Source organism: Mustela putorius, unplaced genomic scaffold, assembly GCF_011764305.1.
Source record: "Mustela putorius furo isolate JIRA1106 unplaced genomic scaffold, ASM1176430v1.1 tig00003896_pilon_pilon_pilon, whole genome shotgun sequence".
In the NCBI taxonomy this organism is placed as follows: Eukaryota; Metazoa; Chordata; class Mammalia; order Carnivora; family Mustelidae; genus Mustela; species Mustela putorius.
This window is the reverse complement of record NW_025422045.1, coordinates 4496913-4512596: the sequence shown is the minus strand read 5'-3', so window position 1 is coordinate 4512596 and position 15684 is coordinate 4496913. Positions and strand designations below refer to the sequence as shown.

General features: G+C 35.6%; 1 protein-coding gene across 3 annotated transcripts in view; it reads left to right on the top strand.

The window, feature by feature from the left end:
• The window catches only part of RORA (RAR related orphan receptor A), a 718480-nt gene extending 704396 nt beyond the window's left edge, over window positions 1-14084 (top strand). For all 3 annotated transcript variants that reach the window (XM_045067521.1, XM_045067522.1, XM_045067523.1), the window contains 3 exons: window positions 1724-1834; window positions 2990-3102; window positions 4723-14084. In XM_045067521.1, the coding sequence (XP_044923456.1) occupies window positions 1724-1834; window positions 2990-3102; window positions 4723-4887 (389 nt within the window). In that variant the 3' untranslated portion in view covers window positions 4888-14084. The remainder of the gene's footprint in view (window positions 1-1723; window positions 1835-2989; window positions 3103-4722) is intronic.
• The last annotated feature ends 1600 nt before the right edge of the window (window positions 14085-15684 follow it).

The window sequence follows — 15684 nt, the reverse complement described above, 5'->3', positions numbered from 1 at the left end:
AAATCTGGGTGCTCTGTCTTTAAATCAGGGCCATAGGAAAGTGTGGGAGCCCTGCCAAAGAGCTTACTGAACAGAACGGAAACTGTTATTTGGAAACAAAAATTAAAGGATTTTATGCTTATGTTACTTTATAGTCACTGCAGAAAAGTCACACAGCTCAAACAATTTTTGTCTATAGTACATTAGAAAGTTTAGCGTTTTGTTTTATCTAGTCTGTAATCGAAGAAATTTATATTGTCTAACCTTCCAGTTCCCTTGCAGATTTTAAGATTTTCATTGGATGAATTATTCAGAGAAACTAGAGGATGTAATCTGATGCATAAAATCAAGCAAAGAGTACTTCTCAAATAACACCCATTAATAAGAATGAAATGTAGATATCAAAGAAATAAAGTATAGCTAAGTGAAACTGACATAGACTATAAAAATTATTTTAGATTTCTATAATTTAAATAAAGTGGGATATAATCACGAAGAAGAATGAAACAGTATCCAAGATAAAGTTGTTAAGTGATTTTAAAAACAATGAAATTAAAAAAAAAGAAAGAAAAATAAATAAATAAAAACAATGAAATGACAGAAGGTCTGAATACTTTAGGAAAGCTCATTACCATTTAAATGGGTATATATAATATGCAAATCTAAAAGAGTAGATACCAAACTTAACCAATCCTTTTTTTTTTTTTTAAATATTTTATTTACTTATTTGAGAGAGGGAGAGAGAGAAAGTGTGTATGAGCAGGGGGCAGGAGCAGCAGGAGAGGGAGAAAAAGATTCCCTGATGAGCAGGGAGCCCAGCTTTTGGGTCAGTCCCACACCCTGATGTTATGACCTGAGCTGGAAGCAAGACACTTAACCAACTGAGCCACCCAGGCGGCCCCAAGCTTAACCAATCTTTTGAGAATGGATTATTAATAAGACTTTCACATTCTACATTTTTACTTCTATAATAGCTGTAATGATTTTACGACCATACTGTGTCATTTGTTCTAATTTTTAAGGGTGGCTTAGATCAAATAGAGTAAAAGCAAAAAATCAGTGAATGTCATGTTTAAGTTGGATTGGACTCTGTTTTTAAGATTGCGGGTCCTTAAAGGGGCTCCTGGGTGGCTCAGTGGGTTAAAGCCTCTGCTTTTGGCTCAGGTCATGATCTCAGCGTCCTGGGATGGAGCCCCACATCGGGCTCTCTGCTCAGGAGGGAGCCTGCTTCCTCCTCTCTCTCTGCCTGCCTCTCTGCCTACTTGTGATCTCTGTCTGTCAAATAAATAAATAAAATCTTAAAAAAAAACAAAGATTGCGGGTCCTAAACTCAGGCAGCCTGGTTTTGAATATCAGGCTGTTTCTTCCTACCTGTATAAACTTAAGTCATTTTTCTCTCCAGGTCTGTTTACTCACCTCTAAAATGGGATAATAATAATAATAATAATACCTCTCTCCCAGAGTTGTTGTGAGCAATATGGTTCCCAAAGGAACTTCTTAGAGTGGTACCTAATAACATGCTAACCTTGCAACAAAAGTTCATTCTCAATATTTTGAATGGTGAGGACAGTGGTGATAGTGATGATAGCTAAACAGATTTTTCTTTTAAGATTTTAAACTGTTGAACTGTAGAAATGTTATTACTATCTACTTGGATCTTCAACTACTAGATCCCTTTTCACCTTATTCCATGTTTTTCTCCAAAATAGTAACCAAAATCTTAAACTGTCTTTGACCTTGGCAGGTTGTGAAGACTTTATTAGCTTTGTATTTGAATTTGGAAAGAGTTTATGTTCTATGCACCTGACTGAAGATGAAATTGCGTTATTTTCTGCATTTGTACTAATGTCAGCAGGTAAGATAACCAAAGAACAATGCAATGCTTTAAAAAGTGTTCAGGTAAAGATTTCTTAGAAAAAAAAAAAAAGGGACGCCTGGGTGGCTCAGTTGGTTAGGCAGCTGCCTTCGGCTCAGTTCATGATCCCGGTGTCCTGGGATCGAGTCCCACATCGGGCTCCTAGCTCAGCGGGGAGCCTGCTTCTCCCTCTGCCTCTGCCTGCCATTCTGTCTGCCTGTGCTCGCTCTCCCCGCCCCCCCCGCCCCGATAAATAAATAAAATCTTGAAAAAAAAAAAAACAAAAAAACTTAAGTTGTAATGGCTCTAGAACATTCAGGTGCCTACCAAGAGAGGTTGCTACCCTTATTAGATCTAATTTTAAGTTTTATCAAACAGCAAAACGCCCCTCCCTCCACACACACACATTACCTGTTTAAGACCTCATGCCATTCTGACAAAATCTTAAGAAATGAGAAATGAGTAAAACCCAGTCCACAGTTAACCTCCTGAGATCACGAGAAATGCTCTGGTAGAGTAGGGTTGCCCTTCTTAACACGTATCTCCAAGACAACAGGGTTTTTAAGACATCCTACTTTTTTTTAAGATTTATCTGGATGTCATCTACAAGTTTATCCAAATGTAATTTATGTTTTCAACCAGTACTGCCTCCTGGGTATATTCTGTTTTGCCAATTTACTGTCGTCTATTTGGAATTCTTAGACATAAAGGCTGAATTAACAACCGTTAAATTGTTTGGAGTGCTCTTGACCATCTTAGTTGCCTTGGATTCTAAGGCAATTTTCATATTTGCCAGAAGGGCTAGCAGGATTGCTATGAGTATTTCATCCAGAAATGTAATTATTAGAAAGATTTAAGCACCCGTGGTAGTTTCATTTGCCCTTACGTATGGCCGTAGATTTAAATATCTATCCTTTTGGAAGGAGAGGACTTTCCCCTCCTTAAAGTGTCAGTAAAAATGGAAAGATTTACCACTCTATTGTAGATCAGTTCTCCACTGCTTTAGGAGCAAATTTTGAACATGGAGTAAAACTGGGCTATTGTTCTCTAATTCTCCACTGTGGCATAATAACCTGTGTCTAAGAGTCCAGAGGAATTGGGGTGTCCCAATACCACATAAGAGAAACACTAAGAAGTATCATTTTTCATGTTTAGATCGCTCGTGGCTGCAGGAAAAGGTAAAAATTGAAAAACTGCAACAGAAAATTCAACTAGCTCTTCAACACGTCCTGCAGAAGAATCACCGAGAAGATGGAATACTAACAAAGGTAAGAGGGAAAGGTAATGCGGTTGGCATAGCCTGAAGTATATCCCTTGCCACAGGTCCTGCTGCCAGCCTCCCTTACAAGTCATCTTACCAGCCCCCAGAAGTACCCATAAGCAAGAGGCTACTGAAAAGAAAGAGAGATATCTCCATTTCAAGAAACTTGGTCGGGTCAAAATTCAGCTTAAGTTCTACTTACAATCATTGGTTGTGAAGTGTCCTGCAATAATAGGGCAATGGTAGAAAAAGTTTTTTTAAGCATTAATACATTCTGGAAATCCTCCTATTCCATCTAAGTTGTGCATAAAGCTGAGTTAATGTTCTACATTGATATAAATTAGAGAAAGAATCTTTGAATTTAGAAGGAGGAAGTTATAAAGGACTAAAACAAGCAGGATAATCACATATTCTAATATTAGTTCTATTTCCATTCCATTCATTAGTAATCAACAGAAAGTGACTTTTGTATTTTCTTCGTCTGTTTCCCATTACTACCCTGTATTCAAAGCATAAGGCTTCATTTTTGCTAATTATTACTTTTTGCAATAAAAATATAATTAGGATGTCAATTTAAAATATGCTAATATTCTTCAGTGCTTGCGCTAGTAGTATGTATTCGGTCTTCGAAAATCAGCCGTATTCTTTCTAAAACTATTTTAGTTGTTCAAGAAGATTGATTTGAACGGTTTGGGTTTCTTCTCCTGCTTTTTCTTTTCTTCTGATAGCTAAGTTAGGTCAGAGAGAGGAAGTTGAGGGTTAGTTGCTATTTTGTTTTTATTTTGCACCCGTTCAATGAGAGATGGAGGCAGGAATGGAAAATAGAAGAACCCTCCAGACCCTTACCTTCTTCTCCATCTTGCCCCAGTGCAAGGATACAGTTAAGTTCTTTCATTATAGAAAGCACCTAACACATGGACAAGATCTGTCACATATGTTTCTTAGGATTATTCTGGTTGAAATAATACATCGTTTGTACAGTGTTTTGGACTTTAAAAAGCATTGTTTCAAGTTTTATTGTCTTCAACTGCTAAACGGTTGATGCTGAGACTTCCCTCCAGGCCTTCTGACTATTCTTTCTTCTGAGCCTTTTACTCAGACCCAGAATTGGTTTGTCTAAGCAAAGGTCTTTCCAGAAAGAAACTTGTCGTCATTGGAGTTGGCTAGTACAGGTTCTGCATAAAATATGTAGGGGATGCCATCATCTCCATTTGCAGTGACCTCATCTGCCCATGATTGCCTCCTTGTTCTCTTCTCTGTCACCAGACATCTTCTTTGTCCACAGCGGTGGAGGACAGGGTTGGGGATGGGAGAGCAGAAAGTATGTTTGGAGTAGGAGAAGGAGGTGAGAGGCTTGGGTTCTTATCTCAACTCTGCCACTTTTGCTTATAAACATCTTTTCAGGTTATTGTATTATTTGTCTTCAAAATTGTATTTAATGTATACCTGGTATTCTATGACATGCCTAAAATTTGTCTTTACCAATCTTCCTTCTTGGAAGATCATAGAAGCCGCTTCGAGTGTGTTTCACCTTTGTAAACAGCATTGTAAAGATCATCCAGATTCCCCGATTTTTGATGCTCATGTCTGTTCTTTCCTCACAACGTGTCCTTTCTTCCACTTACAGTTAATATGCAAGGTGTCTACATTAAGAGCCTTATGTGGACGACATACAGAAAAGCTAATGGCATTTAAAGCAATATACCCAGACATTGTACGACTTCATTTTCCTCCATTATACAAGGAGTTGTTCACTTCAGAATTTGAGCCAGCAATGCAAATTGATGGGTAAATGTATCACCTAAGCACTTCTAGAATGTCTGAAGTATAAACCATGAAAAACAACAACAAAAAAAATTAACCAAGACACTTTATATGGCCCTGCACAGACCTGGAGCGCCAACACACTGCACATCTTTTGGTGATCGGGGTCAGGCAAAGGAGGGGAAACAATGAAAACAAATAAAAGTTGAACTTGTTTTTCTCATGCATATGATTTCCATTATGCCTACAGATATGGACCCTTTTTCTGTCTCAACTTCTTGATCATTGACCTCTGTTTACAACTGAAGGAGGGTACTAAAGTCGGAGGATTTCCTTTTCTTGTAGCTCACTGCCCACAGACTTTCTGCAGAGTCACCAATCTGTCGGTAACAACAGAGAGTCCGGCAATAATCGGTGCCCGGTGTGCATAGCGGAGGTGGCGGCATGACTTTGCACAACCTGCTCTTTGTTTCATGAAGGAAGTTTTTATTTTTTTCACCGATTATTGCCAGTCAGCAGGATGGCATGAAAAGGGTCCATAGCACTAGCAACAATAGCATTATAATATATTACAGGGTAAATGGGCATGAAGACTATATATAGCTAAAAGAGATATTGTTTATATATTGTTTTAATTAATATAAAATGTAGTTACTGGTGTAGCTTTTCCTGTTGAATTGATAAGGCACTTTCATTTTGCACCTTTTTCTTTAAATGAAATGCTAGCGTGTTCACTGTCGTGTCGCATGTGCACCAGAAACACAAGTTTAACTGAGAAGGCTTGGAAGGTACGTCAGGAGGTATTTATGCTGCTGTTTACAAATTACTTTGAAAAGACTGGCTGGTCATATCTAGAAATCATGATGTGGATTATTGGTTTGTTTTTGTTTTGTTTTGTTTTGTTTTTTTATACTTCATTTGGTATTAGAAACAGAATTCTCCCTAAATTATACTTTGCTTTTTGGTAAGCTCAAGGATAGATGTGTTTATGCTTCATACAAAGTTGAATGGTCTATTGGTGCTATGGACTTATACCATCATGCACGTTATTTTTAAAAAGCTTTTTTAAGTGCCACCTCATGGGGGTAGGGGAGGGAGGGGAGGCTCATTTCATACAATTCAGTAGATATATGGACTCAGTCTCAACTTGGAATTCTTATGCTTTGAGGATAAATCAGTAACCCAAATATTTATTGGAATTCAGCTTTTATTATAAGAAGGACCCAAAGATTATATCTGGAGCAAACACACACTCCCCATGTGAGGACATGAAACATTTACTTTGTGAATGCCTATGTTCTTGGTCTAAACTAGGAACCCTAAGAGTGTATCTCAGAGTGACCTAGCTCTAGACTAGCTGCCTCTAGACGCTATAATTCTAGAATATAGTTCTCCATATTTCACAGACAATGGACAGAAGGGCGAGGGAGTTATGCAACACTGAACCGGTTTCTCTTATTTAAATATTAAATATTTTAAGCATTCAAAGTGAAGTTGATGCTAGCTGCAAACATTTACTCTTGTATTTATCTTCAATAGAAAACTGTGGACTGTAATTTATTTTATTAAATATTTAGAAGAATGTTTGGCTTTTGTGTTCAGGTGAGAAATATTGAATGTTTTTGTTTAATTTCATTTTTTTTATTTTAATAACTCCCAGTGGGGGAAGGGAAAATGAACAGTGCAAGTGTGCATATTTTAAAAATAAGTGCCCTTTGGAAATGTCAGCATTTAGATGATTTTAGTCAGTCGGGTGGGATTCAAACTTCTGGTCTGACACGAAGGACCATGGTTATATGGAAAAGGGAATATCCCATAGCATAATGGTGGGAGTTTCCAGGCAGCCCTTTATAGCCGAAAAAATGTCTCTACCCCCAGGCTCTTGAATCTTCCCTAGGAACTGTGGCTCCTAATGTCAGGTGGAGCACAGCAGGGGCATCCCAGAGCCATTTACTCTGGGTTTAACCCCAACTGATTTTCTGACTTGTTTCTTGAGGGATTTGGAAAAGAGGAAGGAATTATTCACAGAGAAGTGTGTATGAAGCCTAAATAACATCTTAATTTTTTTTTCAAAAATATAGTAAGGGTTTAACCATAAGTAGAAGACGAGAGTAATATCTACTTAAATTTCTTACAAGTATATTAAACTTTATGTGAGTGTTTATATAGAGAGGTAAACTAAACATATAGTATTTATATTTGGGCAAGAAGGGTGAAATCAAAATTTTAATTTAAATAAGCATAGTTCCTTTAAAGATCAATAGTATTTATACTCTGAAAAGAGTACCAAGCTTAGTTCAGTTATTTATTTGTCCATTTATTTTTCCTGTTGTTTCTCCTGTGGGGGGGCGGATAATGTGTTGGGTCTTTTTTGGAGAGGGGGTGTTTTTTGTTTTTTGTCATTCTGAGTCACTAAATTTGGGGATGGTTTTATTAAAGTGTATTAACTTCTTTTTAACCAAAGCTTTCTGAATATGACCAGCCTCAGGTGCTAGCGCATTAAAGAGCAACTAAACCTAATTCCAGTGTCCATTTGTGAAGTGATAAGAGCTAACTGAACTTCTCTAAGGGTGAGAGAGAGCATAATGTTGAGCTTAAAAGAAATTCCTTTTCCCAGAAAGGACTTTGCATGTACCAAATGCAAAAAAAAAAAAAGAGGCTTAATCTCAGTCACACCATGGTGACATTGCTTTTAGAATAAACCAACGTACATTGACGTGATGCTGCTACCAGGTCTTTCTGAAAGAAAAGCAAGGTGAGGAAGAGCAAAATACATTGGCAGCGTAGGGACAGAGCAGGAGAGGCATGCTCAGTGAACAGAGGGAACAACTATGATTTGGATCAAAGTTGGGATCTGAAGTTAAACAATAAATTCAGTTTTAAAAAAATGGAAGTATAGAAAAGGATGTGAAAAACTCTGCATTTTTATTTTCTTCTTACAGAAACACCTGTGTGAGGACACAAACTACTTGGTGATACAGAACAGTGATTGTTAAGAGTTCTTATAATTAAAGTTTCCTAAACTTAAATATCCAGTAGTCTTTTAAAGATTGGAATCACATCATTGTTATCCCAGCTCCTATGATGCCTTTAATACAGTTTTTCCATAGAGGGTACATAAGGCTTTTTGTACAAAGCCTGAATACCTTTGGTTACAATGGTGTCAGACGGTTGCATTATATTCTGAAGAACCTGGCCTTGGTCACAATGAAAACAAAAGTGCAGATGAAAGTGCTTTTTTGGACAGTTTGCAAATTGTGTTAAAGCTATGGATTTTTTTTTAAGTGTTCAGCATCCTAATTTGCGTTAAAGCTATGGATTTTTTAAAAAGTCTTCAGCATCCTAATTCACCCTTCCTAACTTAAGGAAAATATAACTTAAGACACTGCTTCTAAGTTTGGTTGTTCTTTATAGTGTGGATACCCAGATCTCTGTGTAGGGGTGTGGGCTGAGGGCCAGGTGAGAAGGGAGAGAGAGAGAGAGAGAGTGTGTGTGTGTGTGTGTGTGGTTTTCGTGTGTATGATGTGTGTGTGTCGGACCGCTTCTAGGCTACTAAGTGTCAATGGAAAAGAAAATGTATTCAAAATACTTAAATCAAAACTAGAAGATGGGGAAAAAAAAGATTTATTCTATACAAAGCCTTGTCTGGACCACTTTAGAGAGACTTCTATTTTTTTAACCCTTATATAAATATTTGATGGCACTTGAAATATTCCTGCAATAAAATGTGATTTGTGTAAAGAAAAAAAAAAAGATTTTGTAATGTGAAACAAAGAAAGAAAGTAATGTAATTTTCTAAAAAAAAAAATACAAACAAACAAACTTTGTATTATTTTCTTGATGGAATTTGTCTATCTGTCTTTGGGAAACTTTTTATTTCATTGAATGTGCCATAGTAGAAATATGTGTTTTTAGTTTTAGACTAAGGAATAGCTGTTTGTGTTCCGACATTCCAAAATGCAAAACAACCTAGTAGAATCTTTATTGAAAAGGTTTAAGTAGGATGTAAGCTTCTCTCATTGTTGCTTTTTTGCACATGTTCTTCATTCCTCTCTAGTGCAATATGTACATAGAGCACTTGCGGGTGTACCTTGATCCCTCAGGGAAAAAATACATATTTGTACAGTTTTGGTTTTTTGGTTTTTGTTTTTGGTTTTTTTGGTTTCTTTCTTTTTTTTTTTTTTTTTTTTGGCCTTTTGTTTTTGGCTAAGGAATGTCGATTGAATCACTTGTTATTGTTGAGGGGCAGCCAGATAATAATCCTAAAGCCACTGTTTTCAAACATTTATTGTTTAAATCATGTGTCCTTCCAGTGCTATTATTTTAAGAGAATAATAATAAAAATTTATTTTCTGACAGTTCTTTGTGCTGATTGGTGAAAAAAAAAGGGTAAATAAGCACCTTATGATTGACTTACTGTGAATGACAATCCATCTTGATATCAACAATAGAAGCCCTATCACTTTGGAGTTGGGGTTAAGAGTCAGAAACAATGTGCTCAGGGATCTTCTAAAACTCTTCAAACAGGGTGGCCAGTACTACTGGGACAAATTGTGTTTTTTATTATTAATAATAGTGATAATAATACTATCCCTCAAGGCACAAGTGAACTGTGTAGAACTGCGTGTGTGTGTGTATGTAAACTCTTCACTCTCGTCTCATTTTGTTGAGTTCAAAACGTATGTGTTCTTCAGTCTTGTGTGGTTTAAAACGTTGAATAACTTCCAAAGCAGTATAAAGTTATGCTAGTATGTTCACAAGATAAATTAATAGGCAGTATACCAATAGAGAACATCACTTCAAGTGCAGTCCTACATACTCCATTTACCTTCCTCAAAATTCATAGCATTACATATTAGAAACTTCCCAATTCTACATGTATGCAAAAAATTGTTTAAGCCAGTTATGAGAGACCTGCCTATCAGTGCAGTGAAAGAGGTAAAACTTTGAACACATTTTTTTCAAATGCCAGCAAATAACTTATTTTCATTGCACTCTCCTCTAGAAGTAAACCAAAACATCCCTTTATGTAACATAGTTCTTTTACTTCTTCACTTTGAGTTTTCATCTCTTGAATCAATACACGAGCTAACGTTTAAAGACAAAACAAAAAACAAAAAACAAAAAAACCCACCTATGTAACAGTGCCATGAGCCAGCTCTTAGGGTTACTTTGGACATTTTTGCAATATAGCTTCGTTCTCATGTTTCCATGTATTTTCATGAGGTCAGTGAACCTCAGTATAATTGTTGGCTTTGATTCTTCCATACCTGGAATACACATTGAGAAGAAGCTTTTACTATTTTCTTAGTACCATAGCAGAATATAATTTGAGGAAACTTTCCATGTCATTTAAATGAAAAAGAAACTTTGACCTTGTTTTTTATAATAAAGACTATGGAAAATGGCAGAAATTTCTCTTTCTCTCTCCACTTCTATACATGTATACATATATATACATATATACGCATATATATACATACACACACACAGGTTATTGACATTTTCACATATTATAACATGTGATTGCCATGTCTTACTTATAAAGATTGCTACAACAGAACCCTACTAACAGAAATACAATTGCAACAGAAAAATCTTGGTCTATTGCTAATAATCTATGATGCAAATCTTCATTCTACCCCTAAACACTAGTATTACTAAAGAGGTTCCACCAGATTTGATTAAAGAGGCCTTCCTCCTATTTATTCTTAAGATGTGAGAAGGCTGATGACAATGTCTTTACAAAGCAAATGGTTTCACTTCTGGGTCAGTTGCTTATTTGTTGTAAGTAAGATCAGCTTTGTCAGGCTCTCAGAATAATTTTTTTAAAGTAATCCAAAAGCCTGGCTTATATATCAAGGAAATATCATAGACGGATCTCCATGTTTAACCAGACCCTCAGATCTTAGAGCAATAAATACATTCATTCAGTCATTTACTTATTTATAAATGAATGACAGAATATTCCATCCAAATAAACACAATGTTTTTTCAACACTGCAATATAACATGGGGTCTTACGTTAAGAAAATGCATTTGACTATTTTAAACAGATGCCTATAGAATCCGTGTTTGCTGTTTACATTTAGTGTGTCTGCCACATTTTCTTTTGCTTTTTTTCCTTCTAAGAACTGAAGAAAGACAGCTTGCTATTAGCTTTGACACACTGCACATACCATTATGTTGTTCTCTAAGAGCAACTAAATTCTCTCCAGTGTTCTGTGTGTTTCCTTTCTTACTCATTATTACTTTAATATGGATGAAAACTATTTCTGGGAACTTGGTTATTATTGAACAGATTGCATATGTAAATGCAGATAATTCTTGAGCAATATAGTGAATATGATTTCACACACAAAAAAATCTGTATGTACTGTACACATCTTCCTGAATCCAAAATTCTCTTATCCACAGTGGTTTAAAATCTCAGATAAAACAGTGGTAAATTTTTAAACATTAGGACATTAGCTGGCTGCTTCTTTAAATGTACCTGTATTGTCTGCCTGCTCCTTTTGTGGAGATGTGTTTTTGTATTGGATGTTTGGGCCAATGGGAGGCTTCAAGCTACAACATATTTTCCCAGTTTAAATATATTTAACATATGACAAACCCCAGACAAGGCTTTTAATATGTATAAAGAACTGCAGTGTTAGGTGGTTTATTTGCAAACCGTTTTCAATGTTGTCCATTTTTATGGCACCTTTAACAATATTCTTGTTTCCAAAGTACAAAAAAAAAAAAAATAGGTTAAATAATCTAGCCATAACTGAATGTCAAGCAATAAAACAAATGACTTTTGTGCATAGACTTAAAAAAATACAAATTTTAGACATCTGCATGTAAATGCAATCTCTTGTTTACTGCTTTCTTCAACTTGAGCAATTGATTCCTTATTTACTATTAACTTAAGAACTTGTAATGGCCTGTAAACATTTTCTCTCTTACTCTTCTTTCAAATTTACCTTTGTCCCTGCTTTTAAGTCATAATATTTAATGTTGTTCTGCACATCTCTATACAGTTAACTTTTTGGCTTTCATTCTGTATAGATAAGAAAATGTTATATTATAAACAGCCTACTCAGTGCAAATATTTATCTGTTTATCAAATCCACAATATGCTGTATAATACTGGTTTTACTATATAATCTATTTTAGACATAGCTGTTTAGAACTAGAGTGTGCTATTTTTGTGTTTTTCTGATGTGTGGTGCTAGATAAGTTACTTTTGTGAACAAAAAAAATCCCTTTTATTCCTAGACAATACCACCTTTGGGTCTTGTTAATTTCACTGAGTATAACTATATATTTGTATATATATACATATATATATATATATCTACCTGTTCCCAACTGGCAGCTGTATCAGAGTGCTGGATTTGGGACATGCTTTTCTCTTTAAATACATAATATCATTATATAAATTATTCTAGAGTGTATTTAATTAGGATAAAATTACTTCCTTAGTATGGATATTTGACATCTATAGGGTGAATTTGCTTTTAAATATGGATATATGAAAACTTCTTAGCATTTACTTTATGTTTGCTACTTGGGTTTATACCATATCTTCTGAGCTGAAAACTAATTTGCCAGGCCTTCAAGATCCTAAAGAAACACTCTAGTTTAATGGAGTAATATTTTTTTGCTTACTAAGGAATTATATTATTGGCACCTGACAGAGTTGTGTACTTATTTCCTATTATAGATAATAGGCATTTATATAAAATATCCTTGGTGGCTGGATGGCAGAATAAACCTTTCCCCTCCTACCTGAGCCATGAGAACCATGGAGACACCCGCTATCATGGCAGAACATGGGCCATAAAGCAAATTTGACAAGGGACATTCTGTTTCAATATGACCTCAACCAGTTCCATGAACTGAGCAAAAGACCTTCATTTTAAAAGTCATTTAATAATGAGCTTAGTTAAACTCTTTCACCTGTTCTCCCAAGACCTATTGGCATTGTTAAAAATCAAAGTATATCAAATATCTAACTAAGGATGTAGTTAACCTTATTAAATATTGATTAGAATTGTTCTGTAATATTACTGAATTTGTAAGATCTTTAGCAAAGATTTTTGAGCAATTTATAAATATAGAGCAAATGTTTCTGTTTACTGCACTTTTTGTAATTGAAGGTGATAAATTCTCAAGCCATGGTTATTGGCTTCCGTGCACTGCATATTTACCCACAATTCTAGACATTTTCCATTTTTATGGAAGAGTTGCTGTTACCTTAATTATAAATGCAATCATGTGGTTAATGAGAGTGAATGCTAATAGTTAACCTTTTAAAGTGAATTGGCTACAGTTTAGGGAGAAATCTCTTTTACTACAAATCACATCATTCCTTATTGCTTCACTTAGAGATTGAAACCTGTTTTTCTGCTTGTTTTTTAAGCACCATTTAGTATCCTAAACTTCCTGAGAGTAGAGATTGTATCTCTTTGTGTCTACACAATGGCCAGCACATGTCAGCATTTGATAATTGTTAAATGACAACTGTGCGCAAATTAAAATTTTTTCCTGGGATTTTTTTTTTTTTTTTGGTGAATTTATAAAGTATGTCAAGCCTTATGGTTAACACTTTCTTCTACAACCAAGTATTAAAGCTACGTTTAAAAAGACCACATGAAATGCTGATTCTAATTGTGTGTAGGTCTTGAAGATTAAGCACACAAATTTCACAAAACTCTGTGAGTAACAAACTCAGCCTTCTGTAAATATACATGCAAGTTTGGAAACAGTAATACTGTACCTATAAATATATGCTGTCTGTTTTGTGTACAGTATGTAAAAACTCCTTTTCTGCCACACTAAAAATGCAAGCCATTTATGGGAATCCTAAAAATAGTATTGTACTAAAACTTTGCTAATGATCTTTATTGGAGGATCATCCAACGTTTCACTTACATTGGGTTTTCTTTTCAATTCACTCTTACAGTAGTCTGCTTCTTTCCAGCTGTTTGTTATTTTATTGAGTCCTCAATTTAAAAAAATATTTTGATTCATTTTGTAAATACAAGCTGTAAAAAAAAGAGATTTAATGTTGTCTTTTAAATACTCCGATTTTCATTCTAATATGAATGTTGTTATATTGTACTTAGAAACTGTACCTTTAATATTACATTACCTTTATTAAAAGTGCATTGAACACATCAATTTTAGATGTGCTTTATGTACTGTTATCCTATAATAAAACTTCAGCTTCTAATGGAACACTTGCCTTGTTTTTATTCTTTTTTATTGGTTATTGAGTTGCCTTGTACATAGTTTTCTAGTTCACATTTCGTCTCCAGAAAATGGGCTAGTAGAACCTTGCTACTCAAAGTGTGGTCCACAGATCAGTAGCACTGACATCACATACGACCTTCACCTTATTAGAAATGCAAAATTCTGGGCACCTTCCCAGACCTACTAAATCAGAATCTGCATTTTTACAAGATCCCCAAGTGATTGGTTTGCATACTAAAGTTTGAGAAGTACCGGTGTGTAGTACAGTACTTAAAAAAAAAAAATAATTCATTTTGGGGCACCCGGGTGGCTCAGTTTTTAAGTGACTATCTTCTGCTCAGGTCATGATCCCAGAGTCCTGGGATCAAGCCCTGAGTAAGGCTCCCTGCTCAGTGGGAAGCCTGCTTCTCTCTCTCCCACTCCCCTTCCTTGCGATCCCTCTCTCACTCTCTCCTCTGTCAAATAAATAAAATCTTCAAAAAAAAATAAAATAAAAATAATTCATTTCCATTTGCTGAAGGAAAAATGTATAGAAGGATCATGCTACCCTTTGGATCAGAGAAGTCAATGAAAGAAGTTTGAACTTATGAGATAATATCTATTGATTGGTTGTAGCTGCCAGAAATGCAGAAGTGAGGATTCTCAGGCTGTCTCAAAGAAGGATGCCATGACTGGTTAGTGGTGTCTGCCGTGATGTATAGGAGGGGAGATATCCTGAATGCACACCATACTTTGTCATGTTTGCTTTGGAAATTATTAAAATGGAATGTCAGAAATGATACCAAAGACTTTAAAAATCTGACTTAACCTGAGCTGTCTTTGCCCTACCCCAGCCCAACTACTTCTTGAGTAGATTATATAGGAGTAAACTAATAAATTTAAAATCAGCTAAGTATCACACTATTTTAATGATGCAAAACACCTCATCATAAATTATTTTGAAAGTAATGTCAGGACATCCAAATTGTAAAATATCCTGAAGTCAGAATAAAAGCAACTGAGTTGGCATTTTCCTCCACAGGCATACTACAATACCTAAGTGTCTCTTGCACTCAAGAAAATAAATATTTGACCTGATTCCCAAAGTTGCTTCATGTGACAGTCCCTACTCCTGCTTTTATTTCCAACTGCCTCAGAGAAGAGGAAGAATGAGATTATGCATGTGAAATATTTGTAGACTGTCAAGTTCTATATAATTGTAAATGTTCACCACCTTCTAGTATCCCAGGAAATTGGGAATTAATGGAAATAATGGAGGTCGAGTTATGAAATCTGTCACCTCCTGGACTTTGGCCAAACCCAGGCCTAAGCTCCTTCTGATAAAAACAATGGTTTATACTCATCTCTCCATCATGGATTAACTTGCCCAGCTTCAAGAGGGATACTGTAACCGGAGCAGAAGAGGGATTTCTTACCATTCTGTACCTAACGGTCTCATGGGCAAACTGGAAAGGAAAACAAATGTCAGGTCAATAACCTCTTGGGGAAAAGCAAAAGCAATAATCGTAGTAAGACCTGACCACAGTGTGTCTTGGTTTGGCACTGTTACTACTAAGCTTTGTCTCAAGAGGCAAGATCAGTCTAG